This window comes from Symphodus melops (assembly GCF_947650265.1).
Source record: "Symphodus melops genome assembly, chromosome: 17".
NCBI lineage: Eukaryota > Metazoa > Chordata > Actinopteri > Labriformes > Labridae > Symphodus > Symphodus melops.
Window position 1 is genome coordinate 3,903,909 of NC_136707.1, and position 19,779 is coordinate 3,923,687.

General features: G+C 41.5%; 3 protein-coding genes across 5 annotated transcripts; all 3 read right to left on the bottom strand.

Annotated features, from left to right (window-relative positions):
• Positions 1 to 1,093: 1,093 nt before the first annotated feature.
• Positions 1,094 to 9,064, bottom strand: znf598 (zinc finger protein 598). 3 transcript variants are annotated; one of them, XM_079366086.1, is made up of 13 exons: positions 8,964 to 9,064; positions 8,623 to 8,774; positions 6,959 to 7,071; positions 5,814 to 5,943; positions 5,499 to 5,710; positions 5,145 to 5,362; positions 4,939 to 5,035; positions 4,391 to 4,587; positions 4,235 to 4,307; positions 3,255 to 4,147; positions 2,738 to 2,903; positions 2,466 to 2,613; positions 1,094 to 1,982 (listed from the first exon to the last, which is right to left on the bottom strand). In XM_079366086.1, the coding sequence occupies exons 2-13, from the start codon at positions 8,677 to 8,679 to the stop codon at positions 1,608 to 1,610; spliced, it is 2,679 nt and encodes an 892-aa protein (XP_079222212.1). In that variant the 5' UTR covers positions 8,680 to 8,774; positions 8,964 to 9,064; the 3' UTR covers positions 1,094 to 1,607. The 3 variants fall into 3 exon arrangements, with proteins under 3 accessions (XP_079222212.1, XP_079222210.1, XP_079222211.1); XM_079366084.1 differs by having other exon boundaries at positions 8,924 to 9,064; XM_079366085.1 differs by lacking the exon at positions 8,964 to 9,064 and having other exon boundaries at positions 8,623 to 8,917.
• Positions 9,065 to 9,643: 579 nt separating this feature from the next.
• Positions 9,644 to 13,302, bottom strand: slc25a17 (solute carrier family 25 member 17). The gene is made up of 9 exons (XM_079366102.1): positions 13,100 to 13,302; positions 12,652 to 12,712; positions 12,483 to 12,549; positions 12,022 to 12,173; positions 11,785 to 11,901; positions 11,493 to 11,641; positions 10,313 to 10,408; positions 10,093 to 10,178; positions 9,644 to 9,932 (listed from the first exon to the last, which is right to left on the bottom strand). The coding sequence occupies exons 1-9, from the start codon at positions 13,154 to 13,156 to the stop codon at positions 9,779 to 9,781; spliced, it is 939 nt and encodes a 312-aa protein (XP_079222228.1). The 5' UTR covers positions 13,157 to 13,302; the 3' UTR covers positions 9,644 to 9,778.
• A 1,005-nt stretch (positions 13,303 to 14,307) lies between these two features.
• rpusd1 (RNA pseudouridine synthase domain containing 1) lies at positions 14,308 to 16,267 on the bottom strand. The gene is made up of 5 exons (XM_079366103.1): positions 16,053 to 16,267; positions 15,679 to 15,802; positions 15,434 to 15,536; positions 14,941 to 15,042; positions 14,308 to 14,734 (listed from the first exon to the last, which is right to left on the bottom strand). Exons 1-5 carry the CDS (start codon positions 16,241 to 16,243, stop codon positions 14,322 to 14,324), a joined length of 933 nt encoding a protein of 310 aa, XP_079222229.1. The 5' UTR covers positions 16,244 to 16,267; the 3' UTR covers positions 14,308 to 14,321.
• Between the last annotated feature and the right edge of the window lie 3,512 nt (positions 16,268 to 19,779).

Below are 19,779 nucleotides of genomic sequence, written 5' to 3' on the forward strand. Positions count from 1 at the left end.
CACTGGAGGACGTTGGGCCCTCATGGTCTCCGTTTCTGACAGTGTGTCTGGCCACACTGTCAGCCTGCTTGAGGTCAGGAGTTTTTTGGCAGTGCTCCTACGTTCCGACGGTTCGTCCTCGCACAAAAGGAGAAGACACCGTTCCTACTGCTGGATTGATGCCCTTCCACTGCTTCGTTGAGCTCTCGCCGTGTAACTGCTGCTCTCCTGGGATCTCCTCCATGTTTTTGGGACGAAGCTGGGAGTAACAGCAAACCTTCGTGTAACTACACAGGATGGATGTGCAACCTGACACTGTGCAGTTGAGCGCCTAAGAAAAGTTTAAACTTAAAATCCCCCCACTGGCTTGTCTACTGTTTCGGAAGTGGATGCTTGAGGAAAGAGGAAACAAGAGATTTTGATATAACATTTCAAAATAAAAGCTTTTGAATGAGTAGGGATGACAAATTAGAGCAGCCAATTCATGTTGCATGTAAATACTATAAGGTGCATTGAGAGCAGTATTAAAATGTACATGGTGCCCAGAGAGCAGTAAGAACGCTGCTGCTGCAAAAAAGTCCTCAGAGCAGATGAGCTAACGTTACAGTTTAAACTACATGTAGCTATGATCCTTTCATAGCAGCTCCAACATGGGCAAGTTCAAGCATAGCCAATAAAAGAAATCACATGTATTTGAATTTCTATCAGGCAAAGCTCATTTTGAGTAAATAACAGGACAAAACAGGAAGCAGCTGCGGCTGTTTTTTTGTGTGTTGTGAGCAACGTGATAGAAGAGGGTAAATCTCCCTGGTACCATTATTTAACTGTAAATGCTAAAACGTCTCATTTAGAGGTTTAAAATTAGACAAGTCATGACTGAAACTAATTAGTTTCTATTTGACAAACTAATAAATCCATTAACCGATAAATCACGTTTATTGCTAAATGATGTTCAAAAAAACAATTTTTACAAAAACTGAACTGAATTGAACCTTAAAGAGCTTTTACTTCTCACTTCTCTTCTCGTGCGACACCTCTAACAACCCTTTCCTCTACATCGAGCAACAAACAAGTAAAGACAATTAAACAGCTTAAAAACATCAGTGCTCCATCGTTGAATGTTTTTTTTTGTTTTTATTTTGTTGTTCAACCAAGCAGCTCTGCTGGGAAATCATACATACTTCATCGACCTTGATGTTAACAAAACAGCGTCTTCTGTTAAAACACAAAGCAAGGTAGAAAATGTTTCTGCACATTTTTGTTTTTCGAGAGAAATGATTTGTGTTAAAGCAGTCTCTCGTCTTTCGTTAAATAAATTCAAAGTGCCAGGTCCAGCTGGAGGCAGCCTCAAGAGGATGCGAGTGGAAATGAAGGTTGAAATGGAGCCACGCTAAACTGTGAAAAGCATTCACGGGAACCCGCCGATGTTATCCCCGTTGAAAGTAAAAAAACAAACCGTGTTAGATTCCTATTAAAATGATATATAAGCTCCGCGTTCCCCTCGGAGACGCTCTCACATGGACACGGGCCGCCGCGTCCCACACTGGCAGCTGAAGGGCTTTGACAGGGCATCCGAACATTTTGCCGAATGGCCGGCAAACGGATCAGAAATGGAGAAGAAATAAAGGCTAGCTTATGATACGGCTAATTGACTGCAGGGAAGGGAACTCCTCATTGTCCCGGTTGTGCAGGGTCTTGTGGGAGTTGAAGTCTTTCGGGGCCAGTACCTGTCTACAAGTGGGACACACCTGGCAGTCCAGGTCGGCTGCTGCGTTGTCGGCTGTGGTCGGCTTCTGCCAGGCGTTCTTCTTGTTCTTGTTCTTCTTTCCTCCTCCGGCGCCCGACTGCTTCTCCAGCGCCTTACAGTCTCCGTGCGCAGTCAGAAGCTCCTGCTGCTTGCTCGTGTCCGGCAGGAGAACCAGCAGCTCGTTGAAGATGCGGTTGAAGTCGTCGCCGAGCAGTTCTCTGCAGCTGCAGTGGTACTGAGCGGCTGAGATCACACCCTGGGAATCAAGAAGAAAGAGGACGACTTGAATATTAAACTGGAGTTTCAGAACCGTCATATTACTTTTTATCAACACCTATGAAATGTCACAACTGAAGAGAAAATCAGATATATTCTGAAATGTTGTGCCTCATTTGAATGACTTCGTATTAATAAGTGATGAACTTCTTACTTTGGATTAGTAGCATTAAATTATATTTGTGCTTTTATTGGTTTTATTTGTTTATATGGATCAAGATAGCTATCAGTGCCCCTTTAGTTTGTCCTGCTGTCATTAAGCACAGCCTCGTGTCATTCGTCTGAGCAGGACAGGCTGTGAAACGTTTTTTTTGATAGTCGCCTTAATAGTGTTTTTATTGATTTTCTAACGATCAATTTCATACGATAAATTGTCCGATTGTTTCATTGGATTACATGGAACCTGAATGAAATGACCTGTGAGTGACATGAACACAGAGAGTGGGTGAAAATGAGGAGAGACCTGTCTGAACTGTGCAGAGAAGTTCTTGAACTCGTTGAACTTGGACTCGTCGTTGTGGAGGTACATCCTGATGGACTGGATCAGCTCCAGGTTCCTCTGGTGAAAGTCCTCTGGGACCAGGTAACCACTGCTCGACATCTTGGGGGGTCTGAGAGATTCGGGGGGGGGGGGAGGGGAAGGACGGACGGACGTGTAAACTCACTTTGCTTCTGAAAAAGCCAATGTTGACATATGGAAAGGAGCTGGTTTGTGGAAAAAGAAAGAAGTCTCACATGTTGACTGCAGAAGGAGCCGGCTCTACCACGTTGCTGTTGAGGGGGATTCCAGTGAAGCCTGGAGGAGGTTTAGTGGCCGAGACTCCCAGGCCGGGTGGAGGTGGGGGCAAAGCCGAGGATGGGGCAGGAGCTGAGGACTTCACTGGGAAGGCAGTTTTGAAGCCTGAAAGATAATAACAAATGTTTTTTAAAAACAGTGTGAGCCGTCTGAATGGTGGTGGGGGCAGCAGTAGATAAATCTGTACGGACTTGGGTTGAGAACTTGAAGGTCACTAGTTCACTCCTGGTATCGACCAAATATGGAAATATATACTAGTTGCTGGAAAGGCAGAATTGAAGTAAATAAATTCAGCAAAGACAAACCAACTAAAAAAACACCCAAAGAGACTTTTACTACCTCGGTATTTTCAGAGATATACTTCTTCATTTCTAATTCTCATGTTCTCACATACACTTTGTATCATGCATATTGACGCCTCTCCTCATGACTAATGAATAAAATGAAGTGCTGCACCTGGTGGAGGTTTATTGGTGATGAGAGCAGGGAACTCTTCCTCCTGTTCCAGAGGGGGGTCCGCCGTGTTGGGCTTCGACTTCACTGCCACGGCCTCCTTGCTCAGTCGTGTTGATTTTTCCACGTGGCCGTTAGCCAACCCACTTGTCAGAGGTGCCGTCACAGTACCTGACGCTTTGTTCCAGTTTTTCTCGGGCACGTTCTCCTTCTGCGCCGCCGTTTCCACCGAGATTGAACTCGCCGTCTGTGTGGTCGCCGACGCCGAGGGCACGGACGTGGAGGGAGCGGGAGTGTTCTTCTGCGTTTTTTTCTTCTTGCTGGCCTTGGAGGCAGACGGGTCGTTGTTTGGGGTCGGGTCGGGAGCGTTGGACGTCCCGGTCGGAGTTTTCCTGTTCCCTCCTTTAACTGTGAGCAGAGAAGAGATATCCAACATGGTGGGCACGGCGCGGAACTCCTTCTGCGTCAATCCTCCGCCATCTTCGTCCGAGGATGGAGGAGAGCGACTGGTCGCCGCTGCTTTCCCATTCTCCCCTACTTTTTTTTTCCTGCGTGAGGACGAAGAGGTGGAGGAGGAGGAGGAGAGGAGCTGAGGGCCGAGGGAGATGGAGGACACCTGAGAGGGAGCTCTGGAGGCAGGAGGCGGCTGAGCGGTGGGTTTAGAAACAGCGGTATGACCTGACCAAGCCGACTTGTTGCCGGCTGCGGACTTCAGCGGCCGGATTTTGGAGACGAGAGCGGGGAAGTCCTCCTCGTGGAACGAGGAAGTCTTCCTCGGTTGGGCAGAGTACGCCGGGGTCATGGGGGACGATACAGCAACAGCTGAGAGGCTCGGGAAGTCGTCTTCTTTCAAAGCAGTTTGGGCTGCTGTGACTACCGCAGGAGCCGGCTTCACACTGAAGAGAGAGAAACAACTCAAATAAATATTTCAGCACAGGATGGTGTTCGAGGATTTCAGCTTGTACTGCGAGTAAATGAGTTACATAGACGGGGCTGCGGTGGCTCCCAACACTGGAAAGTCATCTTCTTCTGGATTATTGCTCTTCATTGTTCTTACTGTGAAATAAAACAACAATGAAAACCTTATTCAGCTACAAAAACTACAGACATCCCATGAGATGAGGGAATTAAAGCCACACCTGGAGGTTTGTTTGTTGGTTTGATTTGTCCGCTCCGGTGTCGGGTCTCCTCTGGTGGTTCAGCTCTCTCCCGCTCCGTTCGCTCCTCTCTGGAGTGTTTGAGAGCGCTCCTCTCCTGCATCGCTGCTCTCTCCTCTTGTCGACGCACAGCCAAGGAGGCCCGCCGAGCGGCAGCCAACTCCCTGTCCTCCTCCTCGCTGTGAGGACAAGAGCACATTCACAAGCTGTACACTTCAAAAGGAAAAAAAACAAACATCACTGGTTAATCTTAATCTAGATCTTATGGCTGGCTACAACCTTCACACCTAAACATACAGAAACAAGGGACAAACACAAACAGCTAAGATGGACCGTCACTTTTCTAATATCATCATCAATTCTTAATTCACCCATGCCTAACAAACTTCTGAAAAAAAAAATATATATCTATATATGTTCTGTCCTCTGTCTTTCTAGCGTCAGACTCTGTTTCTTCGTCCACCATGTTGGATATGTCGCAATAAATCATATTGTGATCGGACATCATTTTTTGGCACCCTCGGACTCACCGAGAGTATCTCCAGCTCTTCTGTCCTCCCTGAAGCCGTCCTCCTCTTCCTCCTCGATTCTGACGCATCTCCTCGTAGTCCTCACCTGTCACCATACCTGGGGACACGCTTGTGTTTAATCACGTTCACGGATTTTCCAACTAAACTCACACCAAGGACCATTAGAGGTGACACCTCTCAATAAAAAGGACAGATCAGTGACTTACCATCATTTCTCCTCTGTTGTCTTGGCGCATAGTTAAACTGCAGGTCGATTTGGCGGTTCTGCCGCGCCTCCGCTCGGTTCTTGCTGTGTGCTGCGGCCTTGTGGGCCTTGTAGTCGATCTCAGTGCGGAAGGCGTGGGTGAACTGTTCGGTGGCACAGCGGCCCTCCTCACACAGATAGTGACTCTCTCTGAAGTGCTCGCTCAGGTACGGATAATCACTGTCGTCAGCAAATTCAAACTTTCACAGTTAGTTTGGAGACGACTCGTACACACACTGTGTTTTAGTACTTACGACGGATCAGATGTAGCATGCAAACTATCAAATATAATAATGTCGGTTTTTTTTTTACACACCTGTAATATTCCTGCGAACCATCTGCATCACAGAAATGACAGAAGTAGTGGTCCCTGCGCAAATGCTTTAGCAGCTCATCGTTATCAAGATAGCGGTCGTCACAGAACTTGCAGAGCGGGTGACCTCGGTGGCTCGTGTCGTCCGGGTCTCCGTGCGCTCTGTGGCGCGCGAGCTCCTTCCGGTTGTACCACTTGCGCTCGTGAGAAAAGATCTGATGGAGGATGAAAGTTTAAGTTCTCTGACAGCTCTACCATGTTAAATGATCCAGTCGGATGACGTGTTGTAAAAATGAGTGAAGAGCTTCTTCAGTATACCTTGAGATGCTTTGAGCAGAGCTTGCAACAGAAGAGTTCATGCTGCTTTCTCATGTGCTGCTCCAGCTCCTCAAACTTTGAGAAAACTTTAGGCTCCGAGCAGCGGACGCACTCCGGCAACAGAAGATGCCTTTAAAAAAAAGAAAGAAAAAGAAAGAAGAGGAAGCACACCATGAGTAAACACGATCAGAGCAAAACAAACAGAAACTGAAGTCCTGATTAGAATCATGCAAAAGAGCTCCTTGCTACAGAGGAGAAAAAACAAAACAGGAGCACACTCGACAGTAAACGGCATCAGGTGAACGACCGCAAGACTACAAAGAGAGGGAAAAATCAGCACACTGAATCTCCTTTAAATTTCCTTTATCTGGGTAAGAGCAGCAAAACAACATCAGCCCATATATCGGACAATACATTTGAAAACTATTAAAAAAACAAACAATCTTTAATTATGGCCACAAAAATACAAGACCTGGGCACCCAATATTGGATCATTTCTTGTTTTTAATCAAAAACTACTGCACGTTGTCTAAAATACAAAAAATGCTATGTTTCACTGCGTGTGTTCTATTTACAGCTTAAGAACAAAATATTAAAGAAGATTTTTTGCTACGTTTTAGTGCCATTTGATACCACCGATCATTAAAATAACAGACCTTGTGTCAGTCATCTAAAAGACTTAAAACTTACTCATGTCATTGTGTCAAAATAACACGAGGCTGCTTTCTTGTTCATACAAAAGGGTAAAACATGAGCAGAATTCATTTGACAAAAGTGTGCAAGGAAATCTTCAGAATGTAAAACTAAAGCATTTCCACATGTATAGAGTCAATGTGACACTACAGGACTGCAGTCCTGTGTTATAAATATTTTCCACTGGGATTTATTTAGGACACTACTGCATGCTGAGTCGACAGAAGACGCTTCTCTGTGTGTAGCTTAACATCCTACAATAATTAGCTGCTTCTTAATCTATTTGCACTGTTAAAGCATTATAACAAATAAAAACACAACAGACCTATCCATGTTGGTGACTGTGTTTCTGTTCAGCCCTTACTCTTTAGCTACTGCTGATTGTAGTTGAGATGCTTTTGAAAGATTACATTTCTACAGTCAGGAGAAAACGTATGGAGGAGAGCAGGTACCTGTACTTGGCATAAATCCTTTCATCACCGAAAAAGATATCATGCTTCTTCTCACAGGCAAACTGCTGGTAGGGCAGACAGGAGAAGGCGTCCACTTTTTTAACAAACACCACCTGAGAACAGGACAGTCAGAGCACAAGAATGCTGAAGTTCATGAACAAAGCTAGACAACAACAACATGTTCTATTAGGGAGTGAGTACTGCATGGGTGGTGTCATATATGGAGTCATATGAGGAAAGCATTCACCTAATAAAACCCAGACAGTGAATACTAAATCGGAAAAACATGATAAATCAATTCAAAAGGTGTCAAAGTTAACATTGGTACTCTGAAAAAGGAATCACAATAGTAATGTGAGCGTCAGCAGCTTCAGAGCAAGATTTCGAAATTGAGGACGCACCACCATCTTTTGAATCGGAGGTGTGGCAGCATTTTGATTTCCACAAGACTTAAAATTAAATGTGGGTTTGCAGCCCTTAAAGCAGGGGTCTCCAACAGGTAGCTCCTGGACAGGTTTCCAGTAGCTCGCCTATAAGTTGACCAACCGAGTAAAAAATACATTAATAAATCCAATGATGGTAAATGCATCTTTTCCCACTATTCATTTATTTGGCCCATAAATAAAAACAAGTGTAAACAGTAATGTTTTCTTGGACATTGATGTGAACTTAACATTTCACACATGCACAAACAGAAGCTTAATTCAGTTGATGTGTGTTTTGTGAATAAATAAATAAAAACTAAAGTGATGTGATGCAAGTGGCTCTTGGACACTTTCATTTTTTAAAAGTAGCTCTCAGATGAAGAAAGGTTTAAATCCCCTGCCCTAAAGGAATCTATTACAGGTCATAATCTGTACACAGTCTAACATTTTCGTGAAATACATCGTAAGAATCGTATTGTAAATCGTAATATATAGAGTTTAATAAATGGTAAATCCCGATCGAAAAATGCTGAAAAAATAAAGCAGTTCAACAAATGATTGGCATGAACAAATCTAGCTGTATTTTATAAACATATTTTCCAATAATGACCGCAGATGTGACATTTATTGACCAGATATTGAGGAGCTTAGTGCCACTGTGCAACTGAGTTGACAAGTTGGTCGAAATCCATTAGACCAGCTATCTACATAGTTCCTGTACTTGAGAATAAAGATCCTATTTTCTTTAATAAGAAACAAGGTACTAACAGCCTGACACATTGAGCCCAAATGGGTTCAACACCTGCTCGCTACCTGGCGCCGCTAAAACTAAAGGTGACAGCTGAAAACCCGCTTTGACAACAGGTTTTTCAGCCTTGGCATGAAGTCAGTGAATTACCACGTCGCATTAAAAAAAACAAATTAATTAACGATTACAACAAGAAGCAAATCAATTTAACTCGAGTTGACGTACTAACTAGCAAAGCAACATTGACGGACCGGCTAACGTTAGCTCGAATTAGCTTTGCCGAGCTAATGACAGCGAGATTCACAGCTTAAGCAGTACGCAGACACTTCAGGCTATTTGTCGTGTTTACTGAATATGTGTTTTATTTATTAAGAATCCAGCTTAGTTCTTCGTTCGTGGTAATTTGCTACGACAGCGCTACCAGACACATTGCGGCCTAGTTAGCAACACCGAGCGACATCCCCGAGCCACAGTAGCGATGGAATGCCCACCTTGTCGAGCTCCTCTCGGCAGACGGCGCAGTACTTCTGGTCGCAAAGGACTCTCATCTTGGTGGAGCAGCGGTAGCAAACCGGATGGTCGCATTTTCCCAAGGCAAAGATGTCAACTTCTTGGCAACATAGGACGCAGTGCTTCTCTGTTTCTTTCGTGGTGGTTGAATCCATGATGGTGTAAAAAAGGCACAACACAACTTTAGCACTGTTATCGGTTAGCAGGGAGAGTCAGAAGCCGCTGAGTTTCTTACGTAATTATGAATGTCTGAGCTGCTGTCACGTTACGTAAATGCTGTACCTCTGATTTGTACAGCATGCGGATGGACCATCTTACTCACAGTTCCCCGCTGCTTTCCTCTATCCCACAAATTGTGCATCTGCGCTGGCTCTCGCAACTGAGCCACGTGTTTGCCAAGGTGTGCATGTCGGACACCGGGCCGAGTGTGAAGGCTGTTCACTAATATAATAATTGTTGGCTGCTTTGACAATTATTAACTTGAAAATGTATGAGTTTGTATTAACTTTAAGTTTGGGAGAGGTTTATTGGAACACACACACAGATATATATATATATATATATATATATATATATATATATATATATATATATATATATATATATATGTATGGAGTTGTCTATAGACAGAGCAAGATTCGCAACTTATGCAGTATACTTTAGATTTTTTTGGCCAAAGTGTGGTATTTAAGATCAGTGAGATAAGATGTTTTGATTGGTAAACAAAACATATGTTAATAATGTTATAATAATAATCATATAATAACATTTTTTAACCCTGACACCCTAAATCACGATATTGTCTTTCTAGATTGCTCTATTTTAGACAGTTTTGTTTATTATTGACATAGAAACCACAACATGAAATTACATGAGGAATTTTTTTTTTTTTAGCAGTTTACTGTTTTCAGTCTGCCCTGTCCTATTGTCAGAATGACACCTGTTGTCTAATCTTAATGGCTGATTATTATTTGCTTTCTCAAGAAAAAAGTAGCAGCTTACTTAGAGTTTGTAAAATATTTTATTGGTTGATGGTTCATGGTAGAAAAGACAGATTTCCAGGGAGGGGAAGCCTGTAAGCAGTCAGTCAGAGCTTTACTGCTTCAAAGTTTCCATGTTTGTTGTTCACCTTTCCAGCTAGTGTTTCTTGTAATGGTGGGTGCTCATTCCCATGACTCTAAAGGTGCAGCTGGCGATCTTCTCATAGAGAAGGAACATGAGAGCAGCAGTCAGCACGGTCTGCAGCAGCTTAGCTTCCAGGCCTTTAAACAGACCCAACATACCAGACTTCCTGTGGGAGCAAATCAGACTTTAAAGTACAAAGATGATTAAATAATTTTTGGTACAACAACAAATATTCTGTTTTAAAAGAAAATACGCCTCATGCAAAAACCACATGTAAGGATGCTGTCAAGTTTTTATCAAATGATGTAATAAGTTTGAGTGCCCACCTCACTCTGTTGACCAGCAGACACTTGATGGTCCTTAGACTGGTCAGTAGTCTGGAGTTGTCTGTTGACTCGTTGAACTGACCGAACTGTAGGGATTTTGGCTTTTTTAAATTTTTGCGAAGGCAAATGATTTTGCTTGTCTTTAAAAAGTTCAGTAGATTAAACTTTTCAGCAAGTGCACGAGTAAACAAAAACCACCAGGCGTAGACACAACACCTACCCTAAGAATGGACTGTATAGTCTGTAGTGGGTACGTAACCGTGGTAGCAATAGCTTTGGCAACCGCCCCGATGATGAAGACCTCTATGGATGAGAGCTGAGAGGGGAGAGCAGAGGGAAACAGTGTTAAACTCCATACTGTCATCATAACACAGAACCAGAGGAAACAGAAACAACAGAGGATTATGATAATTATAATAAGTATTTTATTTCAGTGGAGGAAATGTCATCATATGGGGGGTGAAATTATTCAAAATATACCACAAGAAAAGTTCCCAGAGTGTAATTGATTAGTTTCAATTTCAATGTCTGAAAATATCAGAGCAGAAACGAAACTGCAACAATGAATGAGCATGGTGATTTATTTTCCTGGAAATGTATTTCATAAGACTAAAGAAAGGAAAAAAGAAATCTTTGTAGAATTTCACTTTAAACCAAAACTAAACATTCTCTTACAAAGTGAGAGATTAAGTATCGAGTTTCCCAAAATTGCTTCATGCATTCAAAATGCATATGGTGTGAAATTGCGCAAAGACGTGGTAAACTCTCCCTTTTGTGGTTAAACTCCAAAATCATGTGATCAGAATTAGCGAGACTCTGCATGTCTCGTGTCTCCTCATCCAGATGATCAGATAACCACCATGACTTTCCCTCATTTTAACCACTGCTTTGTTTGTAACACATGAAGATTGTTCCTTAAATAATTTAATCAAAGGAAAATTTCCACTGATGTCAAAAAATGTTACAATGTTTAATATACGGTTTGATCTTTAAATGTTTTTTTTTTGCTTTCATCTGTAATATCGATACTATTTAGCTTAAATTGAAGGGGTTATTTTAAATCTACAATTAGCTGGACTCAAGAATGCACTAAAATAGTTGTTTGTATTGAAGTTATGTGACTCCAATGACTCACAGGCGACTGGGGGTGGAAACGACTCCAGGTGAAACTACATTATGAACCCAGCTGACGACTCTGATGTGAGTCATTCTTGATCATTAGCATGCACAGAGGCTTACATTTCAAGCTCCGTCCACAGAAAAGTCTAGACCTGAAGAAGCCTTTCGGAAGAGAGGTGAAACATCTACACGATCTTCAACCAGTCCAGTTGCCTCTTGTTCAAGCTTCTCAGATAGTATATTGATAATTCTTTCGTCATCTTATTCTGTTTCCCACTCACCTCCCTGGGAACTCCTCTCCTCAGCTGCCTCTTCAGGCTTTCATAAATCATGAACTGTATGCCAGGGTTCAGCACCAGCAGCAGGGATGGGAAGGTCCCGTTCCACAGAGCTCCCACACCCTCATCACGGATGATCTGCACAAATGCATCTGTAAAAACAAAAGACCAAATAAGCTGCCGTTCTTAATAGAAAAAGGAGAGGTATTAACTCGAGAGTGTTGGAGTATAAATGTAACAAACTGTGTGTGGTGAGTAAATACAGAATTAGAGTTTCAAGTTGATGACATTTTACCCAGAATGCCAGAGTAGTTGGTGGGCCGTATGTCGGTGTTGCGAAACTTGGAACCCTGAAGCTTCAGCCTGGTGTTGACGACCCACAGAGGAGTGGTAACTAGCACATTTATAACACCTAGAAGCAAGACAAGAACCCCACAATGGACTTTGATTAGTGTCCACGTCAGAAAGTGGAGAAGCGGTGTTAAAAATGAAAAAAAAAAGTATGTGAATGAAAAACACAATCCTCTCTTACCTGCAGCGATCCCTATGAGTAAGTCAGTGCCGGGTGCCGACTGTTTTCCCTTCAGCCAGACAGCCTTCAGACTGTGGAAGCAGTAGAAGTAGACAAAGTTGGAGCAGCACAGGCTGCAGATGACAGGGAACCAACCTCTGTACGGGGCTAATCTGAAGGAGGACAAACACATCTGATCTTTTTTTCTGCTTTAGTGTATTGAACATATACTTTTTCACCTTATTATGTGTAGCAGGCTGTTCGTAGTACGTGTGATGTGTAAATATAGCCGAGCATTTTCAAAATGTTGATGGAAGAGCATGAAAGTAAAACAGTTTGGGCATAAAATGCAATCAAACTCAGCATGGAATGAAATCGCATAACAAACAATATTCTGACAAAGAAATGTGCATTGAAAAATAGATGTGTACATGTAAAACATTTACATCTGATAACCCACTATGCTCTCATTTTTTACTCACAGTCCTTCTTCTTTGACAATTTCTGCCAGAATGGCATGAGTTGATTTGGCCTTCCTATTTTCATCGACTGGACAAAAACAGAACACAGGAAACCGACGTGGCATTGGTTTACATTATCAAATGACTTTTATTTTTTTGTAATATGTGTTGAATCACAACTGTGTCTTACTTTGAAGCCTTAGTCTTGCTGTATCAAGAGGGAAAAACACTGTCATGGCAGTCACACTTCCCTAAAAGAGGACACAGTCAGCATTCAACAACATGGAATAATGTGAAGACCAAACTCCATTAACAATTCTGACAACTAAACAGGAAAAACGTGTGTACAGCTCAAAACAAACCAATAATCCAAATAAAATGAATTCCCTGGCTGATGATTAAACACTCTCCAACTCGGCAAAGAAAGTTGGAAGATGTTGCTCAATCTAAATTCTGGTCAGAAAATTACACATTTATGCGTCATCATTCCTAAAATTTCAAATCAGACATCAGACATTTTGAATGAGGTTTCTGATGGAAGACTAACAGCAAATGCACACTGACCTTTATATCTAAGAAACTGTCAGTAATCCCACATTTAATAACATGAATGAATACAGAAAGTAAGTTGTACTCACCATGGCTCCTGACAGCGCGTGAACCAAACTCTCATAGGAGAAAACTGCGTCGCTCATTTTGCACCAAGTGTTGAATATATATCTATAATGCTGTAAATCTTTCAATCAGTGCTTAAATTTCCCCCAAAATAAAACACTTGTTTTACCCTCACTCGTCTTCCTGCTGTTGTTGATATCCCGCCCCTTGTTGCTGACCTATATCATTACAGCCACAGGAGGCATTTTGGGTAATGTAGTTTTAGCCGAACTGTTCCACGAGCGTTTATTTTTTGGGTCATTTTTGATAGAAATGTGTAACACAGTAACCCTACATTATTATAAATACCTTCTTTAATTATGCATTTTCTTACTGTGATTAAATTTTACCCTCATTTTAATTCCCTCTTTAATCTTATTATTGGTTTTTCGTATAACGTGTACTTAACTTGATTTAGCTTTATGCAGAGGATTGTCATTAAAAAAGTCTGCTCTTTATTTATATATTTAACAGTATTAACTACATGTGATATAAAAATCCTAGGAAAAGGTGGAATTTAATGCATGTTGAGAGTTTCAACAGGATTTGCAATAACAATTTGCCACGGACGGCCAACAACAGAACAGAAAATCTCATGAACCTTCAACACTTTTGTCACAAGAATCCTTTATTTGCAGCATGATTTGCATAAAAAGATGGATTATCTATTCAGTGTAAATGACTTGCAGTAACAAGGGTTGCATGTGACATGTTAGCTTGATTTAGACTGTCAGCAATATTGCTTAGACATTGCAATTATTTGTGGAAGCTGTTGATAGCTGGTTGAATGTGTTTCCACCAAACCCTAATTTTGTGACATTGTTAATTTTAAATAGATAAAAAATACATTGCTGTCAAGCAAATTTCAGTCTGGTCTCTGACTGTCACGCCTTTTCACACTGATCCTCTGTTTTTCAAGGATAAGCTGCTCCTGGAATAAAAATGGAATCAGTATTGCAAAACATGTTTGATGCTACTCCAGCATGTCCCCTTATTGACATAGATCAACTTACAAACTGTGTTTTTTATTTGTCTTTGTTTGTTGAGGTAGTTTTTTCTGACCCTTTCCAAAAAAAAAAGGCAAACCACTTGATGCAGCATGCAGGTGAGTTCTGATAAGTGAGATGAAGCATGTTTAAGAATACTTTCATAAGCAGACATTGAATTCATAATTTCATATACAAAATAAAAAAAAAAACAAGTCTATCAGTCTCCAGCCCATTCACTCAGCCATTCCTGACATTGCTTTTTCTGCTCCTCTGTCTCCTCCTTAGTCCTTTGTTGCCTTCCACCTTTCCTCCTCTCTTCTTCTCTTCTCACCCGCTCTCTTTCTTCCTCTCTCATCTTCCTGTCCTCCTCCATCCTTCGCTCCAGCAGCGCCTCCACGGTTGTTGTCAGTGCCCGTAGCACGCGCTGCGGGAACCACTTTGGATCCACGGTGGGGAGAAAGGGGTCTTCAGCAGAGACAAGCAGGGGCTGAGGTTCCAGGGGAATGTGGAGGAGGTGAGCATGTAGCATCATGCGGTAAGGGGCTTCGTCTGCCCCCAAGCTGTAGGTGAAGTCCCCGACGATGGGGTGGCCTATTGCGCTGCAGTGGACCCGCAACTGGTGAGTTCGACCTGGGGGAGGAAAGGTCAAGATAATGGATCTCCATGGTTTTCTGATTAGTAAGCACAGTATCTAATAGCACAGAGAGGGGCTTCATTGAAAAATACAGGGAGTCTTTCCTGACCAAATAAAGAAAAACAGTTGAATTTTGTTTCTAAATTAAGTAAAGAAATTCTGCATTTCTCTTCTATGAATAAAACAAACTGGGTGTTATTACCTGTGAGTGGCTGTAGTAGCACCTTGGTTACAGGGTCTCCTTCATACAAGCCGTGCTCCAACACTGTCAGCTCAGTTTGACAAGGCTTGGGATTCTCACAACCTGAAGTGAGATGTTAGACCTGAAGTGTTACACACAGATCTCTAACATGTAAAAGTGTGACGGGTTTCTGCCAGACTGGATGAGTTTCCTCAGAAGGCAGGGAGTGTAAACAACTATCAAGACTGCATCAACAGGTAGAAAATTATTTTCCACACTATCAATCCCCTTAAACGCAATGTGTCTCTATTTATGTCCTTTTTTTATTTCAGGTGTGGATGATGCACTCCACATCCACAAAGATACATTATTTGTCCTTTAAGGACAACAGTTCTGATCTGATCTTGTTGTGGAAAAAAAAAAAAGTTCTAACATAAATGACTGAAGAAAATGAAGTTTTACCTGTTAGGATGTCACAAACAAACACACTAAAATCTGTGCCAGGTTAATGTACCTTCTGATCCCTCGATACACATCATGTGTGTTTTCCCCTCTGAGGAATTCTTGCCGATGGGGAATTCCAAAGTTTGGGTCTCTTCTTCCACCCATCCACGAACCTAGAGAAAAGAAAGCTCAACTTTTATTCTCCTAAAAATCCCCCCACAAAACCTGCACTGTCACAAACAAATACCAGACACGTAGTATATGGTACTAATAAGCTTTTGTGAGCACATTTGTCACAGGGATTTGCTTCCATACCAGGGCAAGGTAGGCTTTGGTGACGGTGCGATCCTTAAAGCAACGGTACGCTCGAGCAGCAGCCGCCTTGTTGAGGGCGACACAAAGAGCGCCACTCGTGGAGAAATCCAACTGATGACAGAACCTGTTGACAACAATGACATAAATATTATAGCTTACTGTGACTTAATAAGAAGAGCAGGTAATCTGCTAAAAGGGAGATTGACAGTTTGATCCTGGATTCCTGTTTCTACATGCCAAAGTGTCTTTAAACAAGACACTGAACCCTTTACTCCACCTTTAATGAAGGTGTGTGTGTGTGTGTGTGGGAGCTAAGAGGGGCTATACACTCAGTGTGAGTGAGCAGATGCAGTTATTATAATTGTGATTCTAACCTGAAGCCATAGTAGGTGCTGGGATCTGCCAGCTCAGGAAAGCGGTGCCGAAGCTGCTCCTGCACGGTGAGTTTCTCGTACCACATCTTGCTGTCAATGCGGATGTCCCAGTGTTTGTCCACTATGATGAAGTCATCACTGTGGTGAAGCACGCGCAGGCTCTCCAGGCTGGCAGGCTGTGTGCTCATCATTGTGCAGCCTTTACCTGACTCACCTCGTACAGCCCTACAGAAACAAAGCAGTTGTCTTCATATCAGATTATGTGTGTTTATGGGGAGCTGGTTAAAACGTTATTTCTATAAATTTGTGGTAAGGATTTTTTTTTTACTCTACTTAGATCGCTTTAAAAAAAAATCAAGTTATTCTTTCCATTAGAATATTCACAACATTGATTTGGTACAGTAGCTATAAGCCTGAACAAGTAGCTAGTTAAAGGTTGATGTCATAAAGATTAAATGAATTAATACAAATAACAGCACGCTTTAACAAAAAAAGCAGCTCATATTTACCGAAAGCATACTAGAAGAAAGAGAGAGAGATGTAAGCAAAACAAAACAAACTTCTTCTTCTATCATGTTTTATGTCGTCGTTCTTTTCTTCTTCTTCTCCTGATAGAATTTCGGCAGGCTGCACGTTGAGAAGTGCGCTGCTGCCCTCTTCAGTTAGAGTTTGTAGTCTAACTGAGGAGGGTTTGTAGTAGTATTTTTTAGTACAGGTCAGTTGAATAACGACGTCTTGTTGTTTCTCTTTACTATTAAGAAATGCCACCAAACTACAGCCTAATGATAACAACATCATCCCTTCTTCCAATTTAATGTCTTATTTTAACAAAGGACTGCCTTAGTCTAAAGAGGATCTTACCACTGTTTAATAAATCATAAGCAAGGTGTCTCTCTCAGTCTCACATTTACTATCCTGCTAAGCTATGGATTCTACTTTTTACTTTTTCACACTTACAAATCATTTTATCTATGTTACTTTTTCCTCCATCCACACACCAGCAAATGTGAAAGGACATCTGACAGAAGGGTTTAGAGCATAACGCATATTTAACATTGAGACCAATCTTGATAACAAAGGGTGAAATTGAAGGGGATCTATATTTCTTTTGGATTTAAACAATTATAGTAAGAAACTAGACAATTCCAGCAGAAATTGTGAGGGTGGTTGCCGTGTGTGCGTGAGAGTCTGTGTGTGCGTGCATGTGTGGGACAGCAGTAAGAATGGTGCCATCTAACAGCTGAGACAGAACTCTGTCACACTGAAACAATGATGTCATCACTCTTAACTCTGAACACCTGCTGCTCACTTGACATTCAGCTTTGATCTGCCAGAACATTCCATCAATGTATTTGAATGGGCGTACCACTGCTCGCAAAACCTCAAATATCTTGAAAACTAAACATGGTATCACCAATCCGTTTGGACTGTGAGCGACATAACAAATAGGCGCACGTTTTGATGTATTGTATTTTCATCTAGCATTCAGACTGTGATCACAGTGGCAATTTCAAAACATGAGTGAATACTGGGAAATTCTGGACATCCGCTAGAGTGAGAGCCCAATGTGTGTGTATGTGGTGCGTGACTGTCAAACAAATGTCTCTCCTGGGAGACTGGAACATTTTATGTTTTTATTTTTTGCTTTATGAGTGAGAGGACACTCAGAGCTTTCTTTTGATGTATTTTGTTTATATATGCGAGCAACAATGACTTCAGGATGGCGATTTACAAATATGTTTCCAAAACTGAAGTTTTTGGCCGTTACACTCTAGGATTTCAAATTTTGCCATCTGCTTTGAATGGGGCAAATTTTGGCCAATTTTTTGTCACTTAAACTTGATTTGTGTCCAAACCGTGTGCCCGGGGTTTCCACAAAGTAATAGCACACTTTTTGGGGCCGAGCCGGTCGTTTTGATACCTTTCTTGTGTGTGTGGCGCAAACGCTGTGGGAGGAGTAGCGCGGCCCGTTTTGAGGATATAATAAGCGGAATAATAATAATATTAACAATTGTAGTAGTGTGGTTTGCCTTTCAGGCAACCACCCTAATTACTGATTCCACTTCAAGCCATTTTCTTTGTATACAAATTGTTTTTGAGATGATTTACAATCGTTTAAAGGGTCAGTACATATATTACTATTTTACTATTTTATATTTTTAAGTTTCACAAATAGGTAAAATACAAAGAGTTGAAAGTTATTAAATAATAATAAGACTGATAAGAATATTGAGTTATTCTGAGTTACTCTACCAAACAAATCAGAATAAAGACCTTTGGGCTCCTTTCTACATATTTAGTAGGTAAACATGCTTCATTATGATAATATGCTTTATTTGTATAGCACCTTGCATACAGTTGTGCAGCTCAAAGTGCTTTCCAGTAAAGCAACACATAAGATGAGCATAAACCATAAACACATGGAAAACATAAAGATAAAAGCATAAAAATAGCATCAATTACATAAAACAGCAGTGACCATAGTAAAATCAAATTTGCTATACAAATAAAGCACATTATTATGATGAAAACTATTTTCTTTTTGTAACATTAAGTCAGACTCTGCATTAAGGTGTGGTCAGGGGGGAAAAAAAACAGAAACTACTCAAACACCTTCCCCAGGAAAATTATTTTCTGTGAATCCATGATGTCAACAAGGTCCCGATACTAATCAGCTTTCCTCTTTCATTCCATCACCTGAGGACTTCCTCACAGCTCACGCTGCCAAAGAACTGATTGTTTGGAACATATGGTGCAGTTGGTTGTAATAAGTGCAGGCTCTCTCTGTAAATAATCCATCAGTGCAGCCAGGTATGACTCTGTTTTCAGCTAAGAAGATCAAGAACCATTACATAATTGGATTTTCAAAAACCCAATCTGCTTTCCTCCCTGTGGATATCTGTGTAGGACTGAAACAGGTGTTTAATTGTGGCTTTATGTCCCTATTGTTGAGTTTCTCCTTTTTGTTACATAACATTTCACAGAGCTGAGTGGCAGGTCGGTTTGTCTGAGAGATGCCTTCGAAACGTTACGGAAAAGAAGACAACAGGGAGAGAGGCATGCAGACATTACATAGATTTATGAGGATCCTTTTCAACAACTTGGATCTATTGTTTTTTCCTTGATCAAAACCAGGATTCTTTTTTGATCTTTTGACAATAAAATCATTTACTCGACATTTTTCCAAAGAGTATCTGATTGTGAAGACTCTCGTGAAAGTTATCTTTTGTTTTGGACTCTGCAAAAGAAGACCCACCTGGATGACTCGTGTACCTTGATATAATGACTTCATGTTGTCCATGGCAAAACTTTCCATCTTCAACACCTCTCCTGCTCTTGTGCTCTTTGAATATTTTGTGTAACTTAAAATCTTGAAACCAGAAGGTTTCATATACCAGTATCTTTTCTTTACAGGTTTGAGTACTCATGCTGTCTCGATGTAGGATTTTTCTTTCACTTTGAAGAGAAAAAAAAAACAAGTTTATCTCTATGCAATTGTGGTTGTGACATTGCAAACGTATTCCTGAAGATGATATAAGTAAAGTTATACACAATGCCAGAGAAGTCGTTTCTGCAGGCTCGCTGTGATGAACCCATTATGACCTCCGACTGGGGCATCCCTCTGCTCGCAGCCCTTCTCCTGCTGGCCCTGGTCTATGCCTTTCTCTACCTGCCAGCCACCGCCCAACGAGCCCTGCTGGAGCAGGCGCTCAGCAGGAACAACACA